The sequence below is a fragment of the Chiloscyllium plagiosum genome, unplaced genomic scaffold (assembly GCF_037043375.1).
Source record: "Chiloscyllium plagiosum isolate Xiang-an unplaced genomic scaffold, Cpla_swu_hap1 HiC_scaffold_5, whole genome shotgun sequence".
Lineage (NCBI taxonomy): Eukaryota > Metazoa > Chordata > Chondrichthyes > Orectolobiformes > Hemiscylliidae > Chiloscyllium > Chiloscyllium plagiosum.
Window position 1 is genome coordinate 87,380,804 of NW_028270143.1, and position 26,813 is coordinate 87,407,616.

Sequence of the window (26,813 nt, forward strand, 5' to 3'; positions counted from 1 at the left end):
GGGTGAGAGGGGAAAGATATAAAAGAGACCTAAGGGACAACTTTTTCACGCAGAGGTGGTACGTGTATGGAATGAGCTGCCAGAAGATGTGGTGGAGGCTGGTACAATTGCAACATTTAAGAGGCATTTGGATGGGTATATGAATAGGAAGGGTTTGGAGGGATATGGGCCGGGTGCTGGCAGATGGGACTAGATTGGGTTGGGATATCTGGTCGGCATGGACGGGTTGGACCGAAGGGTCTGTTTCCATGCTGTACATCTCTGACTCGAATCCAGCCAGCCTGCACATCCAAGGTACTGTAGGCAACTTAGCATAGCCAATCTGCTTAACCTGCATGTCTTTCGCCTGTGGGAGGAAACCCAAACACACAAGGCAAATATGCAAACTCCATTCATACAGTCATCCAAGGCTGGAATCGAACCCAGATCTTTGGTGTTGTGAGATAGCAGTGCTAACCACTGAGCCACTGTGCCATCCCAAATGTCATCCACAAATTCTTGAAATTTTGCACTGTTCATTAATCTCTTTAATATATTATGAGGAAGAACTGAATTCCTAACATTAATTCTGGGGAACTCCTTTAAAAACGTTTTAAAATTCTAAAATTGTTCACCACTACTGTTTCCTGCCACTCAGCCAATTCCATTTTCCAAATTTTTTAGCTCAAACTTTGCCCACAAGTCTGTATTGTGGCACCTTCTCGAATGCCTCTTGGAAATCCTTGTACACCACGTTAATGTAATGAATTGAATTGAATTTGCTTTATTGTCACGTACTCATCGTACAGTGAAAAGTTTATAAGTCACCATCTTAGGTACAAAGGTACCTAGGTACAATCTTTAGTTACAGAATAGAAAAATGAAAAAAAATGTTACAGCTATACGCAGTATAAGCACAATTATATAGATCAGAAAAACAAGAAGCAAAATTAAAAAGACAAACATCAGTTTCTCTCCAAAGTCTCTCTGCTGCAGAACAACATGGGAGGCCTCCACATGGTCTGACTACTGACTACTGCTGGCTCTGGCCTCCTTGCTCTGATTGCAGTGTTCCCACTCGGGCTGCTGGTCACCAATGGACCGGCTCCATTTGCTGTGATCACTGTTTTGGGCTGCCAATTGCCGAGCCTGCTTCAGAAGCTGGGGCTGGGTGTCAGAGGCCGAGAGGAGAGAGGGAGAAAATAAAGAAAAAGAATGGGTGGAGCAGACAAGCTCCGGCTGGAGTGTCCTATTCCACCGCCATCTTAATGAACAGGTTGCATATTTGGGGCACATCTTTTTGGGTTTTCCTATCCCTAGCTGAACAGAAGCATGGCAAGATGTCACTTCATTAGATTAAATTATCTTTTTCATGCACATCTTGATGTATTGGCTGATTATTTTTGTTGCTGCATCATATCTTCTGAGTTGATGCTAGTTTTCCTTCTTTCATTGAAGGCAGGGATTTTCAGAAGGTTGAAATATTAACTTTCATCAAAGAACTCCGTTAGTTAAACATAATTTGTCCTGAAAAATCTGTGGCAAACCCTAATTCTAACCTTTCCAGATCCTGGCCCAAACTACTTATAAAATCCATCCCAGAGTTGATGTTTCAAGTCAAATATGATTCTTCTTCAGATTGGGATCCCAAGAAGAGTTACGTTGAACTTGAAACATAACTCTTTTTCTCTCCAAGTTTTAAAATAATAAAATTAAACAGAGTATCAACTCTGGATAAGAAGGCCAGGTTCCAAGGAACTGCCCAGTGGGAATGCCAAAGCAAAACAGATGGCTGACCAGGGCTTGCAATTCACCAGTTTTGTGAGCCAAAGCTGGAACCATAATAGTGCAGTTACTACACAATACACTTACCACACAAACACTGAGGCTTGCACTTATGCATATATAGTTTTGACTTTTTATACACTGACATCCAAAGTTGGTTAACTGTTGTTCTAACAGATTCTCCTCTCAAATGAAATCAATTTTGCTTCAGCTTTTTACTGAAAAAGGTTTGTGCAAAGCTGGTTTTCATTGTGAATATTGCACTTGACAGTGGTCTGAAAAATTGTGGAAAATGGAAATTTGTTAGTGTGTCTCATTCCTTCTCAAGCTGTCATGTGAATGCTCAACCTCAAAAAGGGTAGCTTCCAAATTGAAGTGGCAGTTTTTCTATTATAGATTTAGGAATCTATTCACTTATCACACCACATCAAATATGTAAACAGCAGGATAAGATTGAAAACCATGGCATTCAAAAATGAAAAACCTGAATATTTCCATAACGCAAGACCTTGCTCCTTAGACCAGTTGGGTAGCTCTCTCGCTTAATATCTGCATTCAATGTACAGAGATCCAGTTAATGTCAAAACATTGAAACATATAAATTAGGAGCAAAAGTGGGCCATTTGGTCCCTTGAGCCCCTCAGCCATTCAATAAGGTCATGTTTATGTTTTGAATTCCATTTTCCCATCTATTCTCAATAGCCTATGATTCCATTTCCTAATGCAAACCCATCTACCTTTGCCTGAGCAATATTCAGTGACCCCATCGCAACTCTATCCTGAGGCAGAGAGTTCCAAATTATCCTCATCTCTCTCCTAAAAGGATGCTCCCTAATTCTGTACTCAGAAAGAAACATCCTTTCTATGTCAACTTTGTAACGGCTGTTAATATCCTTTAATCAAGTTGCTGGCTCTCTTCTGAACTCCAGTAACAATAGGCCCAGTCTGTCCAATTATTCCTTAAAGACAATCTGCTTATTCGAGATATTAATCTCGTAAACCACCTCTGAACCATCTCCCTTGCATTTTAGACCTTTCAAATAAGGAGACCAAACCTGTGTAGCATATTTGAGATATGCTCCCACCAATGCCCTGTATAACTGAAGCATAATCTCCTTTCATTTTTGTTCAATTCCTCTATTAATAAAGGCTAACGTAAGACCATAGGAGCTGAAATTAGGCCATTCAGCCCATCAAGTCTCCTCCATCATTCGACCATGGCTAATAGGTTTTTCAATCCTATTATCCTGCATTCTCCCTAGAACCTTTGATCCCCTGATCCAATCAGTCATCTTGCTTATGTGCTGTACCTGCAAGTTAACATTGTGACTCCTGCACACAAAGACTTAAAATGCCTCTGCACTTCAGAATTCTGCAGTCATTCTCTGTTGACGTAATACTCTTTTTTAAAAATTCTTTCTACTAATGTTCTCCTCTCCATGTTCCTCATTGTACTTCATCTGACAGATTTTATCCACTCACCCAACCTATGTCCATCTGTATCCCCCTCATGTAGCCTCGCAACATATTTTTTTACCTATCTTTGTCGACTATAAATTTCGCCTACACGTGAACATATATAAGAATAGGCCACTCAGCCCTTTAAGCCTGATCCACCAGTCAATACGATTATGGCTGGCCTGATTTTAACATCAATTCTACACTCCTGCATGCCCTTGATAATCTTTCTATCCACATGGTGATCAAGAATCTATTTACCTCTGCTTTAAAAATGTTTAAAAGTTTTACATCCACTACCCTTTTTGGAGAAGCAAATTTCAAAGAGACTCATCTGTCTGGAAGCAAATAAAATTTCTTCATCTGTCTTAAATGGGAAGCCCTCTATTTTTAAACCAGTACTCATAGTTCTAGATAGTCCCACAAAAGGAAGCACACTTTCAATATCTGCCTGGTCAGGTCCCTCCAGGATCTTGCGTGTTTCAACTCAGTCGCCTCAATGAGCTGAATGGCCTACTTCCACACTTGGGATTCTGTGAACTTCTATATCACTTGAAGACTCCTAACATCCTTTTCATTGCTCATTTTCCTAATTCCACTCCCTCTCCCACTCCACCAAGGACACGCAGATGCTGGGCCACCTTCATCGCCAAACCCTAACCACCCTACACCTGGAGGAAGAATACCTCATCTTCTGCCTTGAGACCCTACAACCACATGGGATTAATGTGCATTTCATCAGTTTCCTCATTTCCCCTCCCTCCACCTTATCCCAGTCCCAAGCCTCCAACTTGGCACTGCCCTCTTGACCTGTCCATCGTCTTTCCAACTATCCGCTCCACCCTCCTCTCTGACTTATCACCTTCTCCCCCACCTTTTATCGACCTATTGCATTTGGAGCTCCCTCCCCACCCCCCCCACCCCCATTTATCTCTAAACCCCCCGGCCCACAAGCTTCATTCCTGATGAAGGGCTTATGCCTGAAATGTTATGCTCCTCAGATGCAGCCTGACCAGTTGTGCTTTTCAAGCACCACCTACAAACCTTTTATCCATGTCAATATGTTACCACCTACACAATGAGCTGTCACTTTCCATAATTTCTATTGATGGAAATGTTTGGAAATCAAAGTACAATATGTTTTGTGGTTCCCCTTTATATACAGCACAAGTTTCTTCTTTGAGAACTCCAATGAATTAATTAAACATGATTTCCCTTGCATTCAACCATACTGACTCCTTCATAATTATCTTGAGTTTTTCTGTTGATGTGCCCAGCCATATACTCCTCGATGATCTATTCTAATACTTTCCTCATGACAGCATCATACTAACAGGGATATGCAGTTTCTGTCTTCCTCCCTTCATAAATTGGTACCTTATATTTCTGCTTATCAGCATAATGAAACGTTTCCCAAATCTAGTGATATTTGGAAGATTTACACCAACACATCTACTTTTGTATTAGCTACCTCTCAAGTCTCTAGGATAAAGTCACTCACTCCTGGGTATTTGTCAGCTTGCACTTCCATTGTTTGCTCAGTATCACTTCCCTAATGATTTATAATTTCACCAATCTCCCCTCTCCCTCCTTCCTGATTTACCAACAAAGGACAATATAGCACAGGAGTATGCCCTTCAGTCCTCTAAGCCTGCGCCAACATGTTTTGCCCTTCCATACTAAAACTGTCTTCACTTACAGGATCCATATCCCTCTCTTCCTTTCCTATTCATGTTTTTGTCCAGGTGTTTCTTGAATACTGCCTTTGTGTATGCTTCCACCACAACCTGTGATGGTGAATTCCAGGCACTCTCTGCCTCGCACGTCTTTTTGCTTCTCAACCTCCTGCATTCCAGTGGAAACAAACCCAGTCAATCCAACCTTCCTTCATAGCTAAAATCCCTCATACCAGGCAACATACTGGTAAACCTTTCTCTGTACCCTCTCCAAAGCATCCACATTCCTTCTGGTAGTATGGTGACCAGAACGGTAAACAATATTCAAAGTATGGCCTGATTAAAGTTCTATGAAGTTGCACATAACTTGTCTATCCTTCTCAATGCCCCTGCCAATGAAGGCAAACATGCCATAGGCCTTTTATTGCTACCATACCTACTTGCGCTGCCACCTTTAATGATCTGTGGACCTGCACACCCTGTTCCCTCTGCATATCAATACTCTAAGGGTTCTGCCATTCGCTGTATAATTTCCACCTGTACTGGAACTTCCAAAATGCATCACCTCACATTTGTCTGGATTAAACTTCACCTGCTGTTTTGTTGGCCAGGCCTTCAACTGATCTGTGTCTTCTGACAATCCTCTTTTCTATCTGCAACTCCCTCAATCTTTGTATCATCTGCAAACTTACTAATTAGACTGTTTTCCTCCAAATCGTTAATGTAGACCATGAACAGTAAAGGTCCCAGGACTGATCCCAGTGGGACACCACTAGTCACAACACTAGCATCCTTCCACCACTACACTCTGTCTCCTATGACTCAGGCAGTTCTGTATCCATTTTGCCAGCTCACCCCGATACTATGTGACTTCACCTTTTGTACCAGTCTGCCATAAGGGACCTTGTCAAAGGCTTTACTTAAGTCCCTGTATACAACAACAACTGCTTTTCCTTCATCAATCATCTTCGTTGTCACCTCAAAAAATACGATCATGTTCGTGAGGTATGACCTCTCTCATACAAACCATACCGTCTATTGTTAATAAGTCCATTCACTTCAAAATACATATAGATCTTGTCCCTGAGAATCTGTTCCAATAATTTCTCAGCACTGATCTGAGGCTCAAAGCCTTGTAATTTCAAGGTTATCCCTGTTATCCTTTTTTAGCAATGGGGTAACATTGACTACCTCTATGACTAATGTTTGTGGCATCCTCTGTAGTAATGTATGTTTGGCAGCATCCGTGGAGAAAGAAACCAAGTTAGTATTCCAGGGTGATGACCCAACACTAGAACCTACTGATATAGGGCCATTGACCTGAAATGATCACTGTTTTTCTCTCTTACAGATGCTGCCAAATCTGCTGAGTCTTTCTAGTATTTTCTGTTTCTGGGCCATTTTTTCTAACTTCAGCATTTTGTTCAGGATATAGATTTGTTGAATTTTTGGAGTGTACCATAGAACTGTCATAGATATGGTAATGTGTAAAATGATTGAGAGAGTTTTCATTTTGAAATGTTCTTTCTTTGTTTTCCGCTGTGCATTTTGTGCTGTTAGGCAAAGATATGTAGGAACTGGTGAACTGGAGTAAGCACATCCAGTTCAGACATCCAGAGTTGGGTGTAGTTAGATGCAGAGTAAAGCTCCTGCAACTTGTTGCAGTACTGTGTACCTGCGATCTAACTTCAGAAGAGCAGCACCTCCTGCACCTGTGTGATACTTTCCATACCAGTCATTCTTAATGTCTTCGAGTAAGATTGTTGCATGTGGCAATTTCCAATAGAACATTGTCATTTTTATTATTTGATAGCCTGAAGAGAATAGTTCAGCACCCCTGAAGTCACCAAGAAGTCCTGTGGAAGTGAAAGAATTGGCTTTGACTTCTGCCCCAGTAGAAGCTTCTGCTGTCAAGGAAGATGAGGATGAGGGAGACCGGATAATGGCAGAACTACAGGTAAATAATAATTATCAGTAGAAATAAAACAGTGCAAAAACTTTTTGTAACCTGTTTAAGAAACCAGTGCAGATGTCAAATTGCTTAAAGTTTTTCCTGGAGTACTCAGCATTTTTGCAATGCAAATAATGAATCTGAGGTTATGGATAATTTAGACATTAACGATAAGACCAACTAGCTAGAAAACATTACTGTAAGTCTAGGAGTCCGAAGAGATAGGAGAGGCATTAAAAGAATATTTTTCTTGTCAGTATTCACACAGGAAAAAGACAATGTTGTCGAGGAGAATAGTGAGATACAGGCTATTAGACTAGACTGGATTGAGGTTTCATAAGGAGGACGTGTTAGCAATTCTGGAAGTGTGAAAATAGATAAGTCCCCTGGGTCAGATGGGATTTATCCTAGGATTCTCTGGGAAGCTACGGAGGAGTTTGCAGAGCCTTTGGCTTTGCTCTTTATGTTGTAATTGTCTACAGGAATAATGCCAGAAGACTGGAGGACAGCAAATGTCACTTTGTTCAAGAAAGGGAGTACAAACAACCGTGGTAATTATAGAACAGTGAGCCTTACTTCTGTTGTGGGTAAAGTTTTGGAAATGATTATTAGAGGATTTATAATCTAGAAAGGAATAACTTGATTAGGGATAGTTCACAGTTTTGTGAAGGGTAGGTCATGCCTCTCAAACCTTGTCGAGTCCTTAGAGAAGGTGATCAAACAAGTGGATGAGGCTAAAGTAGTTGATGTGGTGTATATGGATTTCAGTAAACGTTTGGTAAGGTTATTGCAGAAAATACAGAGGCATGGGGGTTGAGGGAGATTTAGCAGTTTGGATCAGAAATCAGCTAACTGAAAGTAGACAGGGTGGTGGTTGATGCGAAATGTTCATCCCGGAGTTCAGTTACTAGTGGTGTATTGCAAGGATCTGTTTTGGGTCCACTGTTTGTCATCTTTTATAAATGACCTGGATGTAGAAAGATGGGTTAGTAAATTTGCAGATGGCACTAAGGTTGGTGGAGTTGTGGACAGTGCTGAAGGATGTTACAGACTCCAGAGGGATTTAGATAAGCTGCACAGCTAGGCTGAGGTGGCAAATGGAGTTTAATGTACAAAAGTGTGGTGATTCACTTTGGAAGGAACAACAGGAATACAGAATACTGGGCTAATGGTAAGATTCTTGGTAGTGTGGATGAGCAGAGAGATCTGAGTCCATGTGCATAGATCCCTGAAAGTTGCCGCCCAGGTTGATATGGTTGTTAAGAAAGTGCATGGTGTGTTAACCTTTATTGGTAGAGGGATTGAGTTTTGGAGCCATGAGGTCATGTTGCAGCTACACAAAACTCTGGTGCAGCTACACTGATTATTTCAGACAGTTCTGGTCACCGCATTATAGGAAGGATGTGGAAGCTTTGGAAAGAGTGTAGAGACAATTTACCAGGATGTTGCCTGATATGGAGGGAAGGTCTTATGAGGAAAGGCTGAGGGACTTGAGGCTGTTTTCGTTAGAAGAGGATTAAGAGGTGACTTAATAGAGGGATATAAGATGATCAGAGAATTAAATATGGTGGACCGTGAGAGCCTTTTTCCTTGGATGGCGATGGCTAGCACAAGGGGACTTAGCTTTAAATTGAGGGGTGATAGATATTGGACAGATGTCAGTGGTAGTTTCTTTACTCTGCGTAGTAAGGGCACGAAATGCACTGTCTCCAACAGTAGTAGACTCGCCAGCTTTAAGGACGTTTAAATGGTCATCAGATAGGCATATGGATGACAATGGAATAGTGTAGGTTAGGTGGGCTTTTTAGATTGGTTTTGCAGATTGGCCGAAGGCCCTGTTCTGCGCTATTATGTTCTAATCTGATGCTGCATAATCGAAATCCAAAGCTAGACAGAAGGTTTTCAAATTCCCAGGGTCAGTTCTAGCATTGTGGACTGCACCTGGTAGAAGAGACAGAACGTGGGAATAAAGAGAGCTAAAAAAAATTGGAGAAGGTTGCTTTGAGACAGGTAGTTTGGGAATAGCATTGACCACAGGCTGAGAAGAGATCGATCTCAGTTAGTCCATGGAGGAGATCAAAGGGGCAAAACAAAAGCAACTTATCCTGAAATTAATAAAATGAGAAACACTGTCATTGTATTTATGCATAAAATCATTTATACTGTTTTTCATGATGGGTCTTTAGAAGATTTAAAGTAACATTGCTATTTCAGCAGCTGATGATGTTTTTATTTTGCAGTCGTGTCTCAGGTCATAGTGTGGTGGAAATTATTCTGATGTATAGATGAACAATCAAATCCATTGCAATGGAGTTAACTGAAAACAAGAGAATACAGTAGAAATAAGTTTACATGGGCATGCTTATTTTTAAATAGTATTTGCTTTCAGCTAGCAAATTTGATTCAGTGGTAACTGGTATAAAATTGATAGGCTAGGTAGGGAGGTTAAACTATTCAACTGACTCAGCTGACAAACATAGTTGGCATAACATTTTAACACCCTGTTCTTCTCACTTTTGTGAAAACATCAGTAATTTACTACATTTCATTGCCATTTACATTAGAGCGGCTGTCTGGGTGTATAAATGGCAACTAAGTGCTAAACTGCATCAATTTGAACACTTATGGAGTCATATGTGGCCCCTGGAATGTTGTGCTTTACCATGAATTCTCCTGTATAATTTGCTTTGATTTTGTGTAGATGTGTTGAATTTTAAAGACTTCAGGATCAGAAACAGCCAAAGTATTAAATTGAAGTGCACCAAGCAGTCTCTGTATAGAGGCAAACCAGCAATCTAATAAACCAATAGCAGAGCTGTTGAAGGCATCAAAACAACTATTAGGGGGTAGCTTCCTGGGGTCCCTTTTGATCATGAGTTACTGATGACAGCCAAAGTTAAAAATCACAACACCAGGTTACAGTCCAACAGGTTTAATTGGAAGCACACTAGCTTTCAGAGCGTCGCTCCTTCATCAGGTAGTAGTGGAGGGCTCAATCCTAACACATTATCACCTGATGAAGGAGCCCTCCACTACCACCTGATGAAGGAGCGATGCTCCGAAAGCTAGTGTGCTTCCAATTGAACCTGTTGGACTATAACCTGGTGTTGTGTGATTTAACTTTGTACACCCCAGTCCAAAACCGGCATCTCCAAATCATGATGACAGCCAAGTTTGGATCTTGGGTTAGGTTAATAATGGGCTGGCTGCAAATAATCTTTCACTAACATCAAGTAAGGGTCTTTGGTCATGTTTATGAATTTAGAAAGCTGACTTTCTATGCTGGTGTGATTGCTTTGCTACTTTGAGGCACAATTAATCCATCACTGCTGAGTTTTCTTTGCAATATAAAGCATACATTTAGCAGCAAAACAATAGGTCACGTAGAACTGTTGAAGGGATACAGCATCGACGCAGACTGATTGGCCTGTCATGTCTCAGATGGTCGTCAGCACAAGCACCTCAATCTTACTCCCTCGCCCTTTCCTGATATCCCTGCAACAATTTCCTTTTCAGGAACTGATCCCATTCCTCTTTGATAATTATGGTTGACACTGCCTCCACCTTGCTTGCAGGTAGTATATTCTGGAACCTAATGATTCTCTGCATTAAAAAAAGTTGTTCTTAACCTTAAGTCAATTTCCACTGTCTTTATGATCCTTCTGACAGTGGGATCAGTTTATCTTTGTGCAATTCATCTAGATCCCTCATTAATTTGAACATCTGTCAAATCTTGTCTCAACCTTCTTTCCTTAAAAATAACAGCCCCAGCCTTTCCTGTGTACCCACACCCTCATCCCTTCTTTCATTCCCATCAATCTTTCTGAACACTTCCTAAAGCCTCCTCACCCTTTCGAACAACTGATGCCCAGAGTCAGAAAAAAATCTACCAATTTGAGGCTGAAAGTGTTATACAAAACATTTATTGTAACTTCCTTGCTTCTGACCTGTATTTGTAAATCCTGTATGCCTGTTTCAAAGAACCATCTTCTAATATAGACAGTCCAATAATGAAAATCGGCATTAGTAAGGTTTTAGCAATGATAAAATATGGGAAAGGGAAAAGAAAAGCTTTTGTAACTGCTCCATTTTCCTAGAAGAGAGAAGAAACCGTGAAACCTGTGAAAGAGACATTAGTGATGTCTTGTATATTTCAAAATGGAGCTCCAGTACAACTAGTATGTTCACTTACCGACATTACTTTTTTAAAAAAATGGTTATTCCTCAGTTACAAATTTTTATTAATGTATCTTCCTTTGTTCAGTCAGACACCGTGCTGATAGTTTGAGAAAAGCAAACTGCTTGTGAATGATGAATTGTGCTGTTTAAATGTGCTTCCAAAGAAATGTCAGTACATTGAGTAGTTTTGGTACAGTCTAACTTGAGTGGGGGAATTGTATTAGCTATGTGTTTGAAAGGATGTCCACATCAGAACTTGTTTGTCAGCTGGTTACTTGATCACACTTGATACAACATCATTATGAATTATTCATGGATGTTTTCACAAACTTTTTTTTGCACGTTATTCTTCCTGGCACATGTGCTGCGATTTGCTTGACAAGTGCCGTTTGCTGCTTAACATGACAAGGAAAGCTGGGACCTCCACTTGAATGCTGTATTGTGAAATGCCTGTCAGCCCAATTTACCTGCAGTGGGTCTTTGGTGTATTGGCTGATGTGAATAAGAAGTTTGCAGCACCTGTTGTGTTGTATCCCTTTCTTTACTTTGATGGCAAAATTGTTATGCCTGTCTGTCTGAGTGTACTAGGTACATAATGCTTTCGTAAAGAAAGCCAAATTGTGGTGTGAATAAAGTCTCAACTGGCTATTTTGCACTGTGTATGGAGAAGCTGGAATGAATGCTTATGGTTGAGTTAATCTAATAAATGACTTGGTAGCATTTCATTAGCATTGTGCTGCTCGTTTCTACATATGATGAAGATATCAAACAAAACACGTTATTAATGCCTTTTGAAGTACTTAGCAACACTGGGATTTATGGTTAGAAAATACACAAATGCATTTTATTTCTGATTCCATCCCAAAATCAAAAACAGTGAGTGATGTGATAAAAAGTTTCTTGTAAGACTGAGAAGCAAGTCTGCACAGGCTGTGTGGGGAGTTCACCCTCACTGCAAAATTCTCTCTTAAATGTTCTAAAATAAGTCATTAAAGAGGGTTTTCAACTCCTACTTAATTAAAATAATTACTTTACCATTTTGCGGATATAGAAATATCTTTTGAAAAACAATTTAAATGCAGATTATGCAATGATGCCTTTGAGAGCTTTGAAAAATGATATTCTTGATCAGTGAGAGTTTGTTTTGTTGTATAACCTGCCAATTTGTGACATGAGAGCCCACGCCTTGCTTCTGGCAAAATGTTTTTTTATATGAAGATTGAATTTATGAACTGTTGAAACATATTATGTATGTTTGAAAAAAAGTCACTGAAACCAATTTGTATAGTTGACAAATTGTCAAGATGACCATAAGCCAGGGGAGTTAGAAATGGCAAGAAACACAAGTCAGTAGTATTAGGTGCATTAGTTAGAGGGGAATGGGTCTGGGTGGGTTACTCTTCAGAGGGTCAGTGTGGACTTGTTGGGCCGAAGGGTCTGTTTCCACACTGTAGGAATCTAATCTAATCTAAAATGCACAGGTACTCTAACGGGAGAGTGCCAGTATCTCCACAGATTTGGATTTCTTCCAGGAGGCTGTGCTTTTTGATGGCATTGAGTAGACAAAGATTCTTTGCCCACAGGGAGTGAAGTCAGCCATTGATTCTGAGCACTGATATTGAAGCCGCTTTGGATGATGCCCAGAAACAGGTTAGGCAGCTAACCCAGTGATCTTGTCGATTCAGAGATTAATAACATGATCATCAAACTGGAGCAAAAAATGAACTACAGACGAATATAATTATTTCAAAATATAAAAATTGGAGAAAAGATGTTATAAAAATGGCTGTCATTCAAAATGCAAAGCAAAACACTTGGACAAAAGTATCACTGACTGGAAGCTGTGCAGACTTTGATTCCCAACAATTCGATGGATGAACAAAGATAATGGAGCCTTTGTATTCACGTTGTCTTAAAAGTAAATTCCTTTCTTTCAAATAGTATCATTTTGGTGAAAAGTGTTGTCAAGACTGATTTAAAGTGCTCACAGGCAGCTGGGGAAAAAACTTCTGCAGTAAACCTGTCACAAAGAGAAGTGTAGCTAGAATACTGTAATCCTCTCTAGAAATTCCACCAAATGCAGTGCAGTATGATTGTAATCTATGTTATGACTTCTAATGCTTTCCTGATTTGTGTGTCAGATTTGCATTTCTTATGCTTTGTGTTGGTATTTTTATTTGTATTAAATTCAATTTTCATTTTTTTTCTCTGAATATTGAATTTGTGTTCACTAATATAAATTTACATTGTCTTAGAAGATTGGTCTGCAAACTACTAACATTTGAAGCTTGGTGTAATATTACATATGGAAGCATTAGATAAAGGACAATGCACAACAATTTAAATTTACCTAACCTGTTTGAAGATAGTTTTTGGAAAACTTCACTTTCACAAGACCGTGTCATTCAAACAATCCACATAGTTAACATTTTTCACTGTGTCATAAAACCTGAACTATACAGAAATGGATCTGCCTTTTGTGGCACAAATGAGGCCATACATCTGCAGTGCTATTTCCTACTTTCATAGAAATCGTAGAATCCCTACAGTATGGAAGCAGGCCATTCAGCCCATCGAGTTCACACCGATCCTCTAAAGGCCATCCCACCCAAGATCCATCCCTCTACTGCTGCATTTTTTTCATGGCTAACTCACCTAGGGCACTATGGGCAATTTAGCATGGCCAATCCATCAAACCTGCACATCTTTGGACTATGGGAGGAAACTGGCGCAACCGGAGGAAACCCATGCAGACACAGAATGTGCAAACTCCATACATTTAGTCACCTAAGGGTGGAATTGAACCAGAGTCCCTGGTGCTGTGAGGCAGCAGTGCTGACCACTGAGCTGTTGTGCCACCCCAAATTATAAAAAAAACTCTAGCATTTTTTCCCCTCCCACTTAGCCAAGAAGATTGAGGTCAGAGCGGTAGACATTGTTTACTTGAACTTTAGTAAAGCCTATGACTAATTGGTAGACTAATTAGTAAAGTTAGATCACATGGGATTCAGGGTGAGCTTGCTAATTGGATACAGAATTGGCTTAACAAAATCAGACAAAGTTTAAAAATCACACACCAGGTTATAGTCCAACAGGTTTAATTGGAAGCACACTAGCTTTTGGAGCGACATATAACCTGGACTATAACCTGTTGGACTATAACCTGGTGTTGTGATTTTTAACTTTGTACACCCCAGTCCAACGCCGGCATCTCCAAATCAAAATCAGACCGTGTGATAGAATGTAGAACAGAGAACTGTACAACACAGGAAGGGGCCTTTCACTCATCAATGTTGTGCTGAACATGATGCCAAATGAAACAAATTCCTTCTGCCTGCCCTTGATCCATATCTCCATTCCTTGCATATTCATGTGCTTATTTAAAAGTCCTTTAATGTACCTACCTCCACCACCACCCTGACAATGCATTCCAGAGTCTTATCAGACCCTGTGTTTAAAAAAAAAGTGCACCTTGCGTCTCCTTTGAATTTTCCCTGCTAACCTTTAAATGCATTTGACATTTCAACTCAGGTTTTAAAAAAGAAGATTCTGACTGTCCATCCTATCTGTTTCTCATAATTTTATGGACTTTTATCAAGTACCCCCCCTCAGACTCCACCGCTCAAGCGAAACCAGCCCAAGTTTTTCTAGCCTCTCCTTATAGCTCATACCTGAAAATGTGTTGCTGGAACAGCGCAGCAGGTCAGGCAGCATCCAGGGAACAGGAGAATCGACGTTTCGGGCATAAGCCCTTCTTCAGGAAACTTATGCCCGAAACGTCGATTCTCTTGTTCCATGGATGCTGCCTGACCTGCTGCGCTTTTCCAGCAACACATTTTCAGCTCTGATCTCCAGCATCTGCAGACCTCACTTTCTCCTTATAGCTCATACCCTCTACCCTTCCTGCTAAACCACTTCTGCACCCCCTCCAAAGCGTCCATATCCTTCCTATAATGTAGTGACTAGAATTGAATGCAGTACCCCAAGTGTGGCCTAACCAATGTATCATAAAGCTGCTACATGACATCCTGACTCTTGTACTCAATTCCCCGACCAATAAAGGCAAGCATGCCTTATGCCTTCTTTACCATCCTATCTACTTGTGTGGTTACTATCAGGGAGCTATGGACTACAACCGCAAAATCCTTTGCACATCAATGCTGTTCAGAGTCCTGCCATTAACTGTATACGTTTCCTTGACATTTGATCTCCGAAAAGTGTAGCACCTCAATATCTGCCCATATCTGCTACTGATCTATATCCCGCGGTATCCTTTGAGAACCTACTACACTATCCACAACTCCACCGATTTTTGTATCATCTGCAAACTTACTAACCCACCCATCTACATTTTCATCTAAATCATTTATGTATATCACAAACAGCAGAGGTCCCAGTATGTATCCCTGTGGGACACCACTAGTCACAGACCTCTAGCCTGAATAACACCCACCACAACCTTCTGCCTTCTATGGGCAAGCCAATTCTGAATCCACGCAGCCAAAATACTCTGAATCCCATGCATCTTAATCTTGTGCTGAGCCTACCATGATGGACCTTGTTGAAAGCCTTACTAAACTCCATGTAGACAACATCCAGCGCTCTACCCTCATTGATCACCTTTGAATTTTTCGAGGAGGTGACAGTCAAGTTAGTAAGACGTGACCTGACCTGCACAAAGCCGTGTTGACTCTCTCTAATTAGGCCATGCTTTTCCAAATGCGCATAAATCCTATGCCTAAGAATCCTCTCAAATAGCTTCCCAACCACTGATCACTCGTCTGTAGTTTCCTGGATTATCCTATTTCCCTCCTTGAACAGAGGTACAAACATTAGCTACCTGCCAGTCCTCCAGGACCCCTCCAGTGGTTAATGAGGATATAAAGATCTTGGAGGAGAAAGTGAGGTCTGCAGATGCTGGAGATCAGAGCTGGAAATGTGTTGCTGGAAAAGCGCAGCAGGTCAGGCAGCATCCAGGGAACAGGAGAATCGACGTTTCGGGCATAAGCCCTTCTTCAGAAGGGCTTATGCCCGAAACGTCGATTCTCCTGTTCCCTGGATGCTGCCTGACCTGCTGCGCTTTTCCAGCAACACATTTCCAGCATATAAAGATCTTGGTCAAGACCCCAGCAAACTCTGCTCCTGCCTCTCTCAAGAACCTAGGGTAGTTACCATTGGGCTGTGTGGACTCATCCACCTTTAATGCTCTTCAAGAGAGTCAATACCTCTTTTCTTGATCTACGAAGCATATTAGCATGCTCCACACACATCTCACAATCCTCCATGTCTTTCTCCTGGGTGAATACCGATGCAAAGTACTCCTTTAGAATCTCACTCACATTCTCTGCCTCCAAGCACAAGTTCTCTCCTTTACATTTGAGTAGTCCTACCTTCCCCCTAGTTATCCTCTTGTTTTTCATGTATCTATAGAATGCCTTGGTATTCTCTTTAACCCTACTTACCAAGGTCATTTCATGGACTTGGAGGGTTGTTTTTCATACTAGAGGCCTGTGACTAGTGGTGTTTCACTGGGATCAGTACCAGATTGACTGTTGTTTGTCATTATCTAAATGATTCAGATGAGAATATAGGAGGCGTGGTTATTAAGTTTGTGGATGACACCAAGGTTGATGGTAGTGGATATTGAAGTAAGTTTTCGAAGATTACTAAGACATCTTAATCAATTGGATCACTAGACTGAAGAGTGGCAGATGGATTTTAATTTGAGTAAATGTGAGGTAATACATTTTGGTAAAACACAAAAATGCAGGATTTGTACACTTAAAAGTATTGCCTTGGGTAATTTTGTAGGACAGAGACCTAGGGGTTCAAGTACATAATTCTTTAAAGTTTGTATCACATGTACACAGTGTATTAAAGAAGGTGTTTTCGCATGCTTGCCTTCACTGCTCAGACCTTAGAGTATAGGAGTTGGGTTGTTGTGTCGAGGTTGTAGAGGGTGTTTGTCAGGCCTCTTCTGGAGTACGGTTCCAGTTCTGGTCATTCTGTTATAGGAAGGATATTGTTAAGCTGGAGAGGGTTCAGAAGAGATTTTACCAGGACGTTGCTGGGAATGGAGGGTTTGAGTTATGGGCAAACGCTGGATAGGCTGGGAAATCTTTCACTGGAGCGTAGGAGATTGAGAGGTCACCTTTTATAGAGGTTTATAGAATCATAAGGGGTGTTGATGGTTAATGGCAGGTGTCTTTTCCTTAGATTGGAGTATTTCAAGACTAGGGGGCATGTGTTTAAGGTGAGAGGAGAAAGATTTTAAAAAAGACGTAAGTGGCAATTTTGTTTTTATGCTGTGGTTTGTATGTGGAATGAACTTAGGGGAAATGGTGGATGTGGGTACAGTTGCAATGTTTAAAAGATATGAATAAGAAATATTTGGAGGGACATGGGCCAAGCACAGGCAAGTAGGACTTGTTTAGTTTGGGATTCTGGTTGGCATGGACTGGTTGGATCGAAGGGTCTGTTTCCGTGCTGTATGACTCTGACTCTACACTTGTTGCAGTAAATTCTCTGCTTCTTATATAAAAAAAACTTAATTCTCTTTATTGAACTTAAAGAGCTTACAAAAGTCCTGCACAGAAGGCAATCTGTGCACTTGAGGAATTTTTGAGCTCCAGGCAATGGGTATGAAGTGAGGAGGGGTGAGGGAGAGGGAAACATTTTTTTGTATCCTGATCAGATGTGGTAACAACATGTGTTAATAGTGGACTTCAGAAATCTTATTCATTTCTAAAAGAATGATTCTGAACAAATTTAATCTATATTTCAATTTGTAAGGTGTTTTTTTTTTAATCTAAAGCTAAGTTGTTACCTGTGTAGAAAATACTATAGAATGTGTAAACGTGGAATTCAAAGATGACTCTCCAGGTCCCATAGCAATGGGGTCAGCTTGGGAGAGATGTTAGCGAACCTATGTGCAGTGCTTTTCAATATGATCCCATATGTTGATCAAGATGAGTTAGAGGGTATGCTGATTTGGAATAACTGCAAACAATTACAGATTGGACAATATTTACCAATGTCTGTGACACTAAAAGCTTGAAGTATTATGAATGATTCAACTCTGGTTCATTGTGGAATGATTTCTATCTGTTGCCAAAAAGGGATACCTCACCATAGAGATTGTTATTCAGTATTGTTGCCAAGTATCTCATTTTACACCTATGTACAGTTTGTACCATAAAAAATAAAATGTTTAACAGAATTTGTGATGTTCTGAATGTAACATTTAATGCATAAATTCTATTTGTATACAAATCTGTTGTAAGAAGGTGACCCATTTAGCTGTCCTACATGAATTTAACATTGTTTAGTACTTAGTTCAGCAACTTGATGTATTCTATAAATGGTAACTTTCTCCCTTCCAACCCACTACAGTCATGAGCTGCAATGGTTCTAGAAGATAGCTCATCACCACCACCTCAAGTCCAACTAGGGATGGGTGATAAATGCTGGCCCAGCCAGCAATGCCTACATCCTACGAATGAAAGGAAGAACCTGCCTGTTTAGTAACTTTTGTTTTTAGACAATAGGTGCAGGAGTAGGCCATTCTGCCCTTCGAGCCTGCACCACCATTCAATATGATCATGGCTGATCATCCTTAATCAGTATCCTGTTCCTGCCTTATCTCCATCACCCTTGATTCCACTATCCTTGAGAGCTCTATCCAACTCCTCCTTAAATGATTCCAGAGACTGGGCCTCCACTGCCTTCTGGGGCAGAGCATTCCACACAGTCACCACTCTCTGGGTGAAGAAGTTTCTCCTCATCTCTGTCCTAAATGGTCTACCCCGTATTTTTAAGCTGTGTCCTCTGGTTCGGCACTCACCCATCAGCGGAAACATGTTTCCTGCCTCCAGAGTGTCCAATCCTTTAATAATCTTATGTCTAAATCAGATCCCCTCTCAGTCTTCGAAACTCAAGGGCATACAAGCCCAGTCGCTTCAATCTTTCAGCATAAGGTAGTCCTGCCATTTCAGGAATTGACCTCGTGAACCTAAAATAGCCAGAATGTCTTTCCTCAAATTTGGAGACCAGAACTGCACACAGTATTCCAGGTGTGGTCTCACCAGGGCCCTGTATAGCCTTTACACCAATTTGTGATATCAGGTTTTATTTCAAACAAATTGTAGTTTTGAGGCAAACTCTAAATTTGCCCTATTGTCTGTTGTAAATTGTATGAATGGGAGTAGTTAATTTGGTGCTTCAGGCCTGCTCCACCATTCAATAGGATTATGGCTGGTCTGGTTTTGGTTTCCGCTCATTCTCGCCTGTCTGCACCCAAAAGACATTGACTCCCTTGTCCATTAAAAATCTGATTCTGCCTTGAATATATTCAAAGACACAGCCTTCAATACTTTCTGAAGAAGAGAATTCCAAAATGTAATTAACTTTGGAGTAAGACCTTTCATTTTTATGTTCTGTCCTCTTGTTTTAATGTGCCCAACAAGAGGAAGCATCCTCCCAGGATACATTTTATCTAGTACCCTCAAGATCTTTTAGTTTTCAATAAGATCAACAGTCACATCCAGTAAATATTGGCCAAATCTGTTTCAACCTTTCTTCTAAATGTAAACCCTTCATCACAGATACAGTCCGAGTGAGCCTTCTCTGAACTCCTTCTAAAGCAGTTTTATTTTTCCCCAATAAAGAGACCAAAACTTACACACTACTCCAGATATAGTCTCAACAACACACACTCTGCAGTAGCAGTGAACCTTCCCAAAGCTTGTGTTCCGTTCCCTTTTTATTAAAAGTAATTGCCAATTGGAAGTTGATCTTTGGGGAAAAAATGCATTTATAAAGTATCTATCATGACGTCAGGTTACTGCAAAGTGCTATACATTTGTTTAAGTACTTTTGAAGGGTTGTTGTAATGCAGGAATCACATCAGCAAATATCAGCATAACTGCTCCCAAACAGCAATGCAGTAATGGCCACCTTATCTGTTTTAGAGTTGCTGGTTAACCGATAAATACTAGTGAGGATACTAGAGATAAAAGTCACAGGGCTTTTTCCAGGACAGTCAGAGGCTCAGTTTTACATCTCATTGAACGAGATGACCTCCAACAATACAGTCATCTGTCAATAGCTAAGGTCCTCATTATTTGCTAATTTGTTACCCACATATCTGTATATTCAGGATGTTGGCCCCAAACCCCAAGGCCCCCCCCCCCCCCACCTTTTTTTTTTGAAATTCCTAATGTCTCATCTGACCTGCTTTGGTCTTTTGCAGAACATAGGGGGGATATCTTTTGTTATCTGCAGGAAGTCCATTGCTTCTATCTCTTGCAAATAATGAAAACTGAGTTTGCTGTATAGGAGCTTCATTCTTAAAGCCAGTCTTCGGAGTGTTGCCAGTTGAGCCACAGCTGACATCATTTGCAGACTTTGTTGATATTCAGTAAACTTAAAACGGCTATCTTTGCATTTAAACTTTTCACAAACTTGGTCATTGTTGACGTTGAGCAGTCTGCTGTTGAATTGGTGATACCGTGCCCTGTGCTTGTTGATTAAGTTTTGAAGTGGGTGTAATTTTTAACCTCACAGCAAGAATTTGACCTCAGATTTTGATTTTTTTTTTGTGCCTGAGCTTCAGTAGTGGAATTCCTAGATTCTGCACTAAAATGATATGATTTTTAGCTAACTTCATGTACTTTAATCTCTCAGGCTTTCCAGAAATGTTCAGTTACGGATGTAAGTTCAAAAACAGTTGTTGAACAACCGAAAGTTGAAATCCAAGCCAAAGATGTAAGGTCCACAGCTTTATTATCAGCCAAAGAAAAGAAGGTAACATCAATGGTTACAGATTATGATCTTGCTGTGCTCCAATCTTTTCTGCTTCAATACTAATCAAATATCATCTCTGTGCTCTGATTTCTAACATTCTTTGAACCCTATATGTTTCCCTATATGCTTTAAGTAAGCTCTAAGGTGATTGTGTACATTTCAATGCTGAGTAACACTACCCTTTACCAGATATTAATTTTTTTCTATTAAGTGTTAATTAAAATTTTCTCCTTTAAAATTGGGTTAAATACTAAAATAAAATGATTTTAAATGCTTTATTTTAATTCTGAACACTGGCCAGAGAAACAGATTTCCAAATTGAGGCAGAAAATGATACTGCTGAGAAGGTAGAAGTTGGCCCGCTCTGCGGGTTTGGGGAAGTAAAATCTATTGCATGAACCCACTTCTCTCTTCCACCTTCTTCCCTTCAATCCGTTACATTGATTTTATTTATGATACAAACATAAGTAGCAAATTATACTTGCCTTGCAATTCCATATGGTGGTAAGACAAGGAAGCTCCCAGTCTTATTGCTCTCTAACTCCCATGTTTCATTTTTATTTAAAGGAAACGATGCAGTAATTGCAAAATAGAATGTACATGTTTCTCTAGGTCTATTAAAATAGAATTAATTTATTGAGTACCAAAAATGTCCAACACTATTGAATATGCATTTAGTTGTTTCTGTTGAAGCTGTTTATTTTTTACTCATTAGACAATTTGCAAGAAATAACCAATCCCTCTTCACTAAAAGCTGCTCACGTTGTATCATTGGTTGTATCATTTATCTGCTGCTCTCACCCAGTCTAACCTGTCCCCTTCTGAAATTGCTGCACTTCACTCTTAGGTCCAACCCTAACCTTGTTATCAAACCCACCAACAAAGGTGGTGTGGTTGTAGTCTAGCGCACCGATGTTTTTCCTACGGAGGGTCAATTCCAACCCTCGGACACTTCTTCGTACTGCTCCCCCCCCCCCACCCCCCAGACCATGACCCCACATCCAAACATCAAGCCAGAGCTGTCATTGACCTCATTACCTCCAGAGATCTTGCTCCCATTGCCTCCAACCTTTTCGTCACCCAGTTCCAAAAATCCGGTTTCTACTTCCTTCCCAAAAATCCACAAACTGGATTGCACCTGGTAGGCCCATCGTATCAGCCTGTTCCTGCACCACTGAGCTCGTTTCCTCCTAACTTGACTCCATCCTCTCTCCACTTGTCCAGACCTCGCCCACCTACATCTGCAATTCCTCCGATGGGCACTCCACCATATTGACAATTTACAGTTCCCCTGACCCTAACTGTTTCCTGTTCACTATGGATGTCCAATCCCTCTATACCTCCATTCCCCAATCTGCAGGCTCTCAGCTTCTTGCTCGACCAGAGACCTGAGCACTGCCCATCCCCCACCATTTCCTCTGCCTGGGTAAACTTATTCGCTCACTGAACAATTTCTCCTTTAATTCATCTCACTTCTGCCAAGTCAAACAAGTGGCTATGGGCACCCACATGGATTCTGGATCAGTGGTGCTGGAAGAGCACAGCAATTCAGGCAGCATCCGAGGAGCTTCGAAATCGACGTTTCGGGCAAAAGCCCTTCATCAGGAATAAAGGCAGAGAGCCTGAAGCGTGGAGAGATAAGCTAGAGGAGGGTGGGGGTGGGGATAGAGTAGCATAGAGTACAATAGGTCAGTGGGGGAGGAGATGAAGGTGATAGGTCAGGGAGGAGAGGGTGGAGTGGATCGGTGGAAAAGGAGCTGGGCAGGTCGGACAAGTTCGGACAAGTCAAGGGGACAGTTTTGCTGGAGGTTAGAAACTAGGATGAGGTGGGGGAAGGGGAAATGAGGAAGCTGTTGAAATCCACATTGATGCCCTGGGGTTGAAGTGTTCCGAGGCGGAAGATGAGGCGTTCTTCTTCCATGTGTCTGGTGGTGAGGGAGCGGCGGTGAAGGAGGCCCAGCACCTCCATATCCTCGGCAGAGTGGGAGGGGGAGTTGAAATGTTGAGCCACGGGGCGGTTTGGTTGATTGGTGCGGGTGTCTCGGAGATATTCCTAAAGCGCTCTGCTAGGAGGCGCCCAGTCTCCCCAATGTAGAGGAGACCGCATCGGGAGCAACGGATACAATAAATGATATTAGTGGATGTGCAGGTAAAACTTTGATGGATGTGGAAGGCTCCTATAGGGCCTTGGATGGAGGTGAGGGAGGAGATGTGGGCACAGGTTTTACAGTTCCTGCGGTGGCAGGGGAAAGTGCCAGGATGGGAGGGTGGGTCGTAGGGGGGGCGTGGACCTGACCAGGTAGTCACGGAGGGAATGGTCTTTGCGGAAGGCGGAGAGAGGTGGGGAGGGAAATATATCCCTGGTGGTGGCGGAAATGTTGGCAGATGATTTGGTTTATGCGAAGGTTGGTAGGGTGGAAGGTGAGCACCAGGGGCGTTCTGCCCTTGTTGCGGTTGGAGGGGTTGGGTCTGAGGGCGGAGGTGCGGGATGTGGACGAGATGCGTTGGAGGGCATCTTTAACCACGTGGGAAGGGAAATTGCGGTCTCTAAAGAAGGAGGCCATCTGGTGTGTTCTATGGTGGAACTGCTCCTCCTGGGAGCAGATATGGCGGAGGCGGAGGAATTGGGAATACGGGATGGCATTTTTGCAAGAGGTAGGGTGGGAAGAGGTGTAATCCAGGTAGCTGTGGGAGTCGGTGGGTTTGTAAAAAATATCAGTGTCAAGTCGGTCGTCACTGATGGAGATGGAGAGGTCCAGGAAGGGGAGGGAGGTGTCAGAGATGGTCCTGGTAAATTTAAGGTCAGGGTGGAATGTGTTGGTGAAGTTGATGAATTGCTCAATCTCCTCGCGGGAGCACGAGGTGGCGCCAATGCAGTCATTAATGTAGCGGAGGAAGAGGTGGGGGGTGGTGCCGGTGTAATTACGGAAGATCAACTGCTCTACGTAGCCAACAAAGAGACAGGCATAGCTGGGGCCCATACGTGTGCCCATGGCTACCCCTTTGGTCTGGAGGAAGTGGGAGGATTCAAAGGAGAAATTGTTAAGGGTGAGGACCAGTTCGGCCAAACGAATGAGAGTGTCGGTGGAGGGGTACTGTTGGGAACGTCTGGAGAGGAAAAAATGGAGGGCTTGGAGGCTCTGGTCATGGCGGATGGAGGTGTAGAGGGATTGGATATCCATGGTGAAGATGAGGCGTTGGGGTCCGGGGAAACAGAAGTCTTGGAGGAGGTGGAGGGCGTGGTGGTGTCTCGAACGTATGTGGGGAGTTCCTGGACTAGGGGGGGATAGGACAGTGTCGAGGAAGGTAGAGATGAGTTCAGTGGGGCAGGAGCATGCTGAGACAATGGGTCGGCCAGGGTGGTCAGGCTTGTGGATCTTGGGAAGGAGGTAGAACCGGGCATTGCGGGGTTCCCGGACTGAGGTTGGAAGCTGTGGGTGGGAGATCTCCTGAGGTGATGAGGTTCTGTATGGTCTGGGAGATGATGGTTTGGTGATGGGGGGCGGGGTCATGGTCAAGGGGGCGGTAGTGTTCCCCTCGGGGTTCTGGGGGGTGGGGATAGTGACAGTGGGGTCTGTGGGAGGGCGTGTCAGCAGAATGCAGGTGAGTGGCGCTGGTGGGGGTGGAAGTGGTGGCAGACACGGCAGTAGGGGTGGCGGAAGTCACTGAGCGTGTGGCATCGGCGATGATGTGAGGGCTGGAAGTGGCTGTGGGAGTGGCCATGATGGGGGCAGAAGTGACATCATCAATCAGCGTGGGGGTGGTAGCTGCATCAGCCGCATGGCTAATGGTGTTTCCGAGGCCAGGGGAATCTTCTGGAATGTTCGAGGAGCGCTGGTTGTGGAGGTGGGTAGATAAAATTTTGTTGTACTTAGTTATTGATGTTTGAGATGGAATTGAAATACTGTTTGTTGAGAGTATGGATTCTCCTGAGGATGTAGTACAGAGTGGGTCCTTTGCAATTCTGAGAGAGTGTGGCCCTCAGCTGAGGCAGGGCTGACTGTAGAGAGGTTCGGTGCCGGCGCATTGCTGCAAGCGTGGAGCGGAGGATCTTGAAGGAGAACTGTTGCTGGTGTTTTTGAATCTGTAGGTCAGGGAGGAGAGGGTGGAGTGGATAGGTGGAAAAGGAGCTGGGCAGGTCGGACAAGTCCGGACAAGTCAAGGGGACAGTTTTTTGCTGGAGGTTAGAAACTAGGATGAGGTGGGGGAAGGGGAAATGAGGAAGCTGTTGATGGGAGGGTGGGTCGTAGGGGGGGGCGTGGACCTGACCAGGTAGTCACGGAGGGAACGGTCTTTGCAGAAGGCGGAGAGGGGTGGGGAGGGAAATATATCCCTGGTGGTGGGGTCTGTTTGGAGGTGGCAGAAATGTTGGCGGATTATTTGGTTTATGCGAAGGTTGGTAGTGTGGAGCACCAGGGGCGTTCTGCCCTTGTTGCGGTTGGAGGGATTGGGTCTGAGGGCGGAGGTGCGGGATGTGGACGAGATGCGTTGGAGGGCATCTTTAACCACGTGGGAAGGGAAATCGGATGCTGCCTGAACTGCTGTGCTCTTCCAGCATCACTGATCCAGAATCTGGTTTCCAGCATCTGCAGTCATTGTTTTTACCCACATGGATTCTGCCAGGACCTTGAAAACTTCATTAATTTTGCCTCGAATTTCCACCCCTCTATAACTTTCACATCGTCCACTTCTGACGCATTCCTTCCTTTTCTTGACCCCTCTGTCTCCATTCTCGGGAATAATCTGTCCACTGCCATCCACTACAAAGCCTCTGACTCCCATAGCTACCTTCACTACAACTCTTCCCACCCACATCCTGCAAGGATTCTATCCCACTCTCCCAGTTCCTTCGCCTGTGTCGCATCAGTTCGGATGATGCCACCTTCCAAAACAGAGCTGCTGACATGGCTTGCTTCATCCATAACCATAGTTTCCCGCACACTGTGGTTGACGTGGCCCTCAACCGTATCCAATCTATCACACGTGCTTCCACCCTTTCCCCTTCCCATCACTCTCAACACCGTGATCAGGTCCCTCTTGTCCTCACTTTTCATCACACCAGCCTCTGCATTCAAAGGATCATTCTCCACCATTTCAGCCAACTCCAGTAGAATGACACCACTAAACACATCCTCCCCTCACTCCCCCTGTCTGCATTTTACAGGAATCATTCCCTCCTGGACACCCAAGTCCATTCCACAATCACCAACATGATTCCCCTTCTCCACTTCACCTTCCCATGTAGCCGCATAAGATGAAACTCCTGCCCCTTCACCTCCTCCCTGCTCACCATCCAAGTGCCTCAACAGCCTTTACAGGTGAAGCAGCACTCCAATCTTGTGCATTGTATTCACTGCACCCTATGTGGCCTACTCTGCATTGGAGAAACCAAACACCGACTGGGTGACCGCTCAGCAAAACATCTCCAGTCTGTACACAAGCATGACAAAGGCCTTCCCATAACTGGTAATTTTAGTACAGCATCATGCTCGCTTGTCCACATGTGTGTCCACGGCATTCTGTAGTGTTCCAGTGAAACACAGCGCAAACTGAAGGAACGACATCTCATCTTCAGACTAGGCACTTTACTACCTTCACTTTTATTTTTGAGTCCAACATCTTCAGATTGTGAACCATTTCTTCCTTTTCTTTTAGCTTGTTAGCATGTCTGCCCCACCCCCCAGCCCAGTTACTGTCCTTGCCAGTCTGGTAGGAGACACACAATTGTTCTGTATTTCTCTCATTCCAGCCAGTTAATCTGAAATGATCAACATCATTTCTCCACTAGCACCCTACATCTCCTCTATCGTCACACCACTCTTCCCATCCCTGCCTCAAACTGTAGCATAAATGTTATCCCTTCCACACTTCCCTTCAGCTCTGATTAAAAAAAATCTAGACTCTAAGCATTAACTTGCTCTCTGTCCATGAATGCCGTCTGACCCACTGTGATCTCCAGCAATTGTTGCTTTCAGTAAAGA

At 42.7% G+C, this 26,813-nt stretch overlaps 1 protein-coding gene across 13 annotated transcripts in view; it reads left to right on the plus strand.

The window, feature by feature from the left end:
* Positions 1 to 26,813, plus strand: part of LOC122550039 (sickle tail protein) — a 720,789-nt gene that overhangs the window by 681,882 nt on the left and 12,094 nt on the right. For all 13 annotated transcript variants that reach the window (XM_043690462.2, XM_087987428.1, XM_087987424.1 and 10 more), the window contains 2 exons: positions 6,712 to 6,855; positions 20,713 to 20,832. In XM_043690462.2, coding sequence (XP_043546397.2) covers positions 6,712 to 6,855; positions 20,713 to 20,832 — 264 coding nt within the window. The remainder of the gene's footprint in view (positions 1 to 6,711; positions 6,856 to 20,712; positions 20,833 to 26,813) is intronic.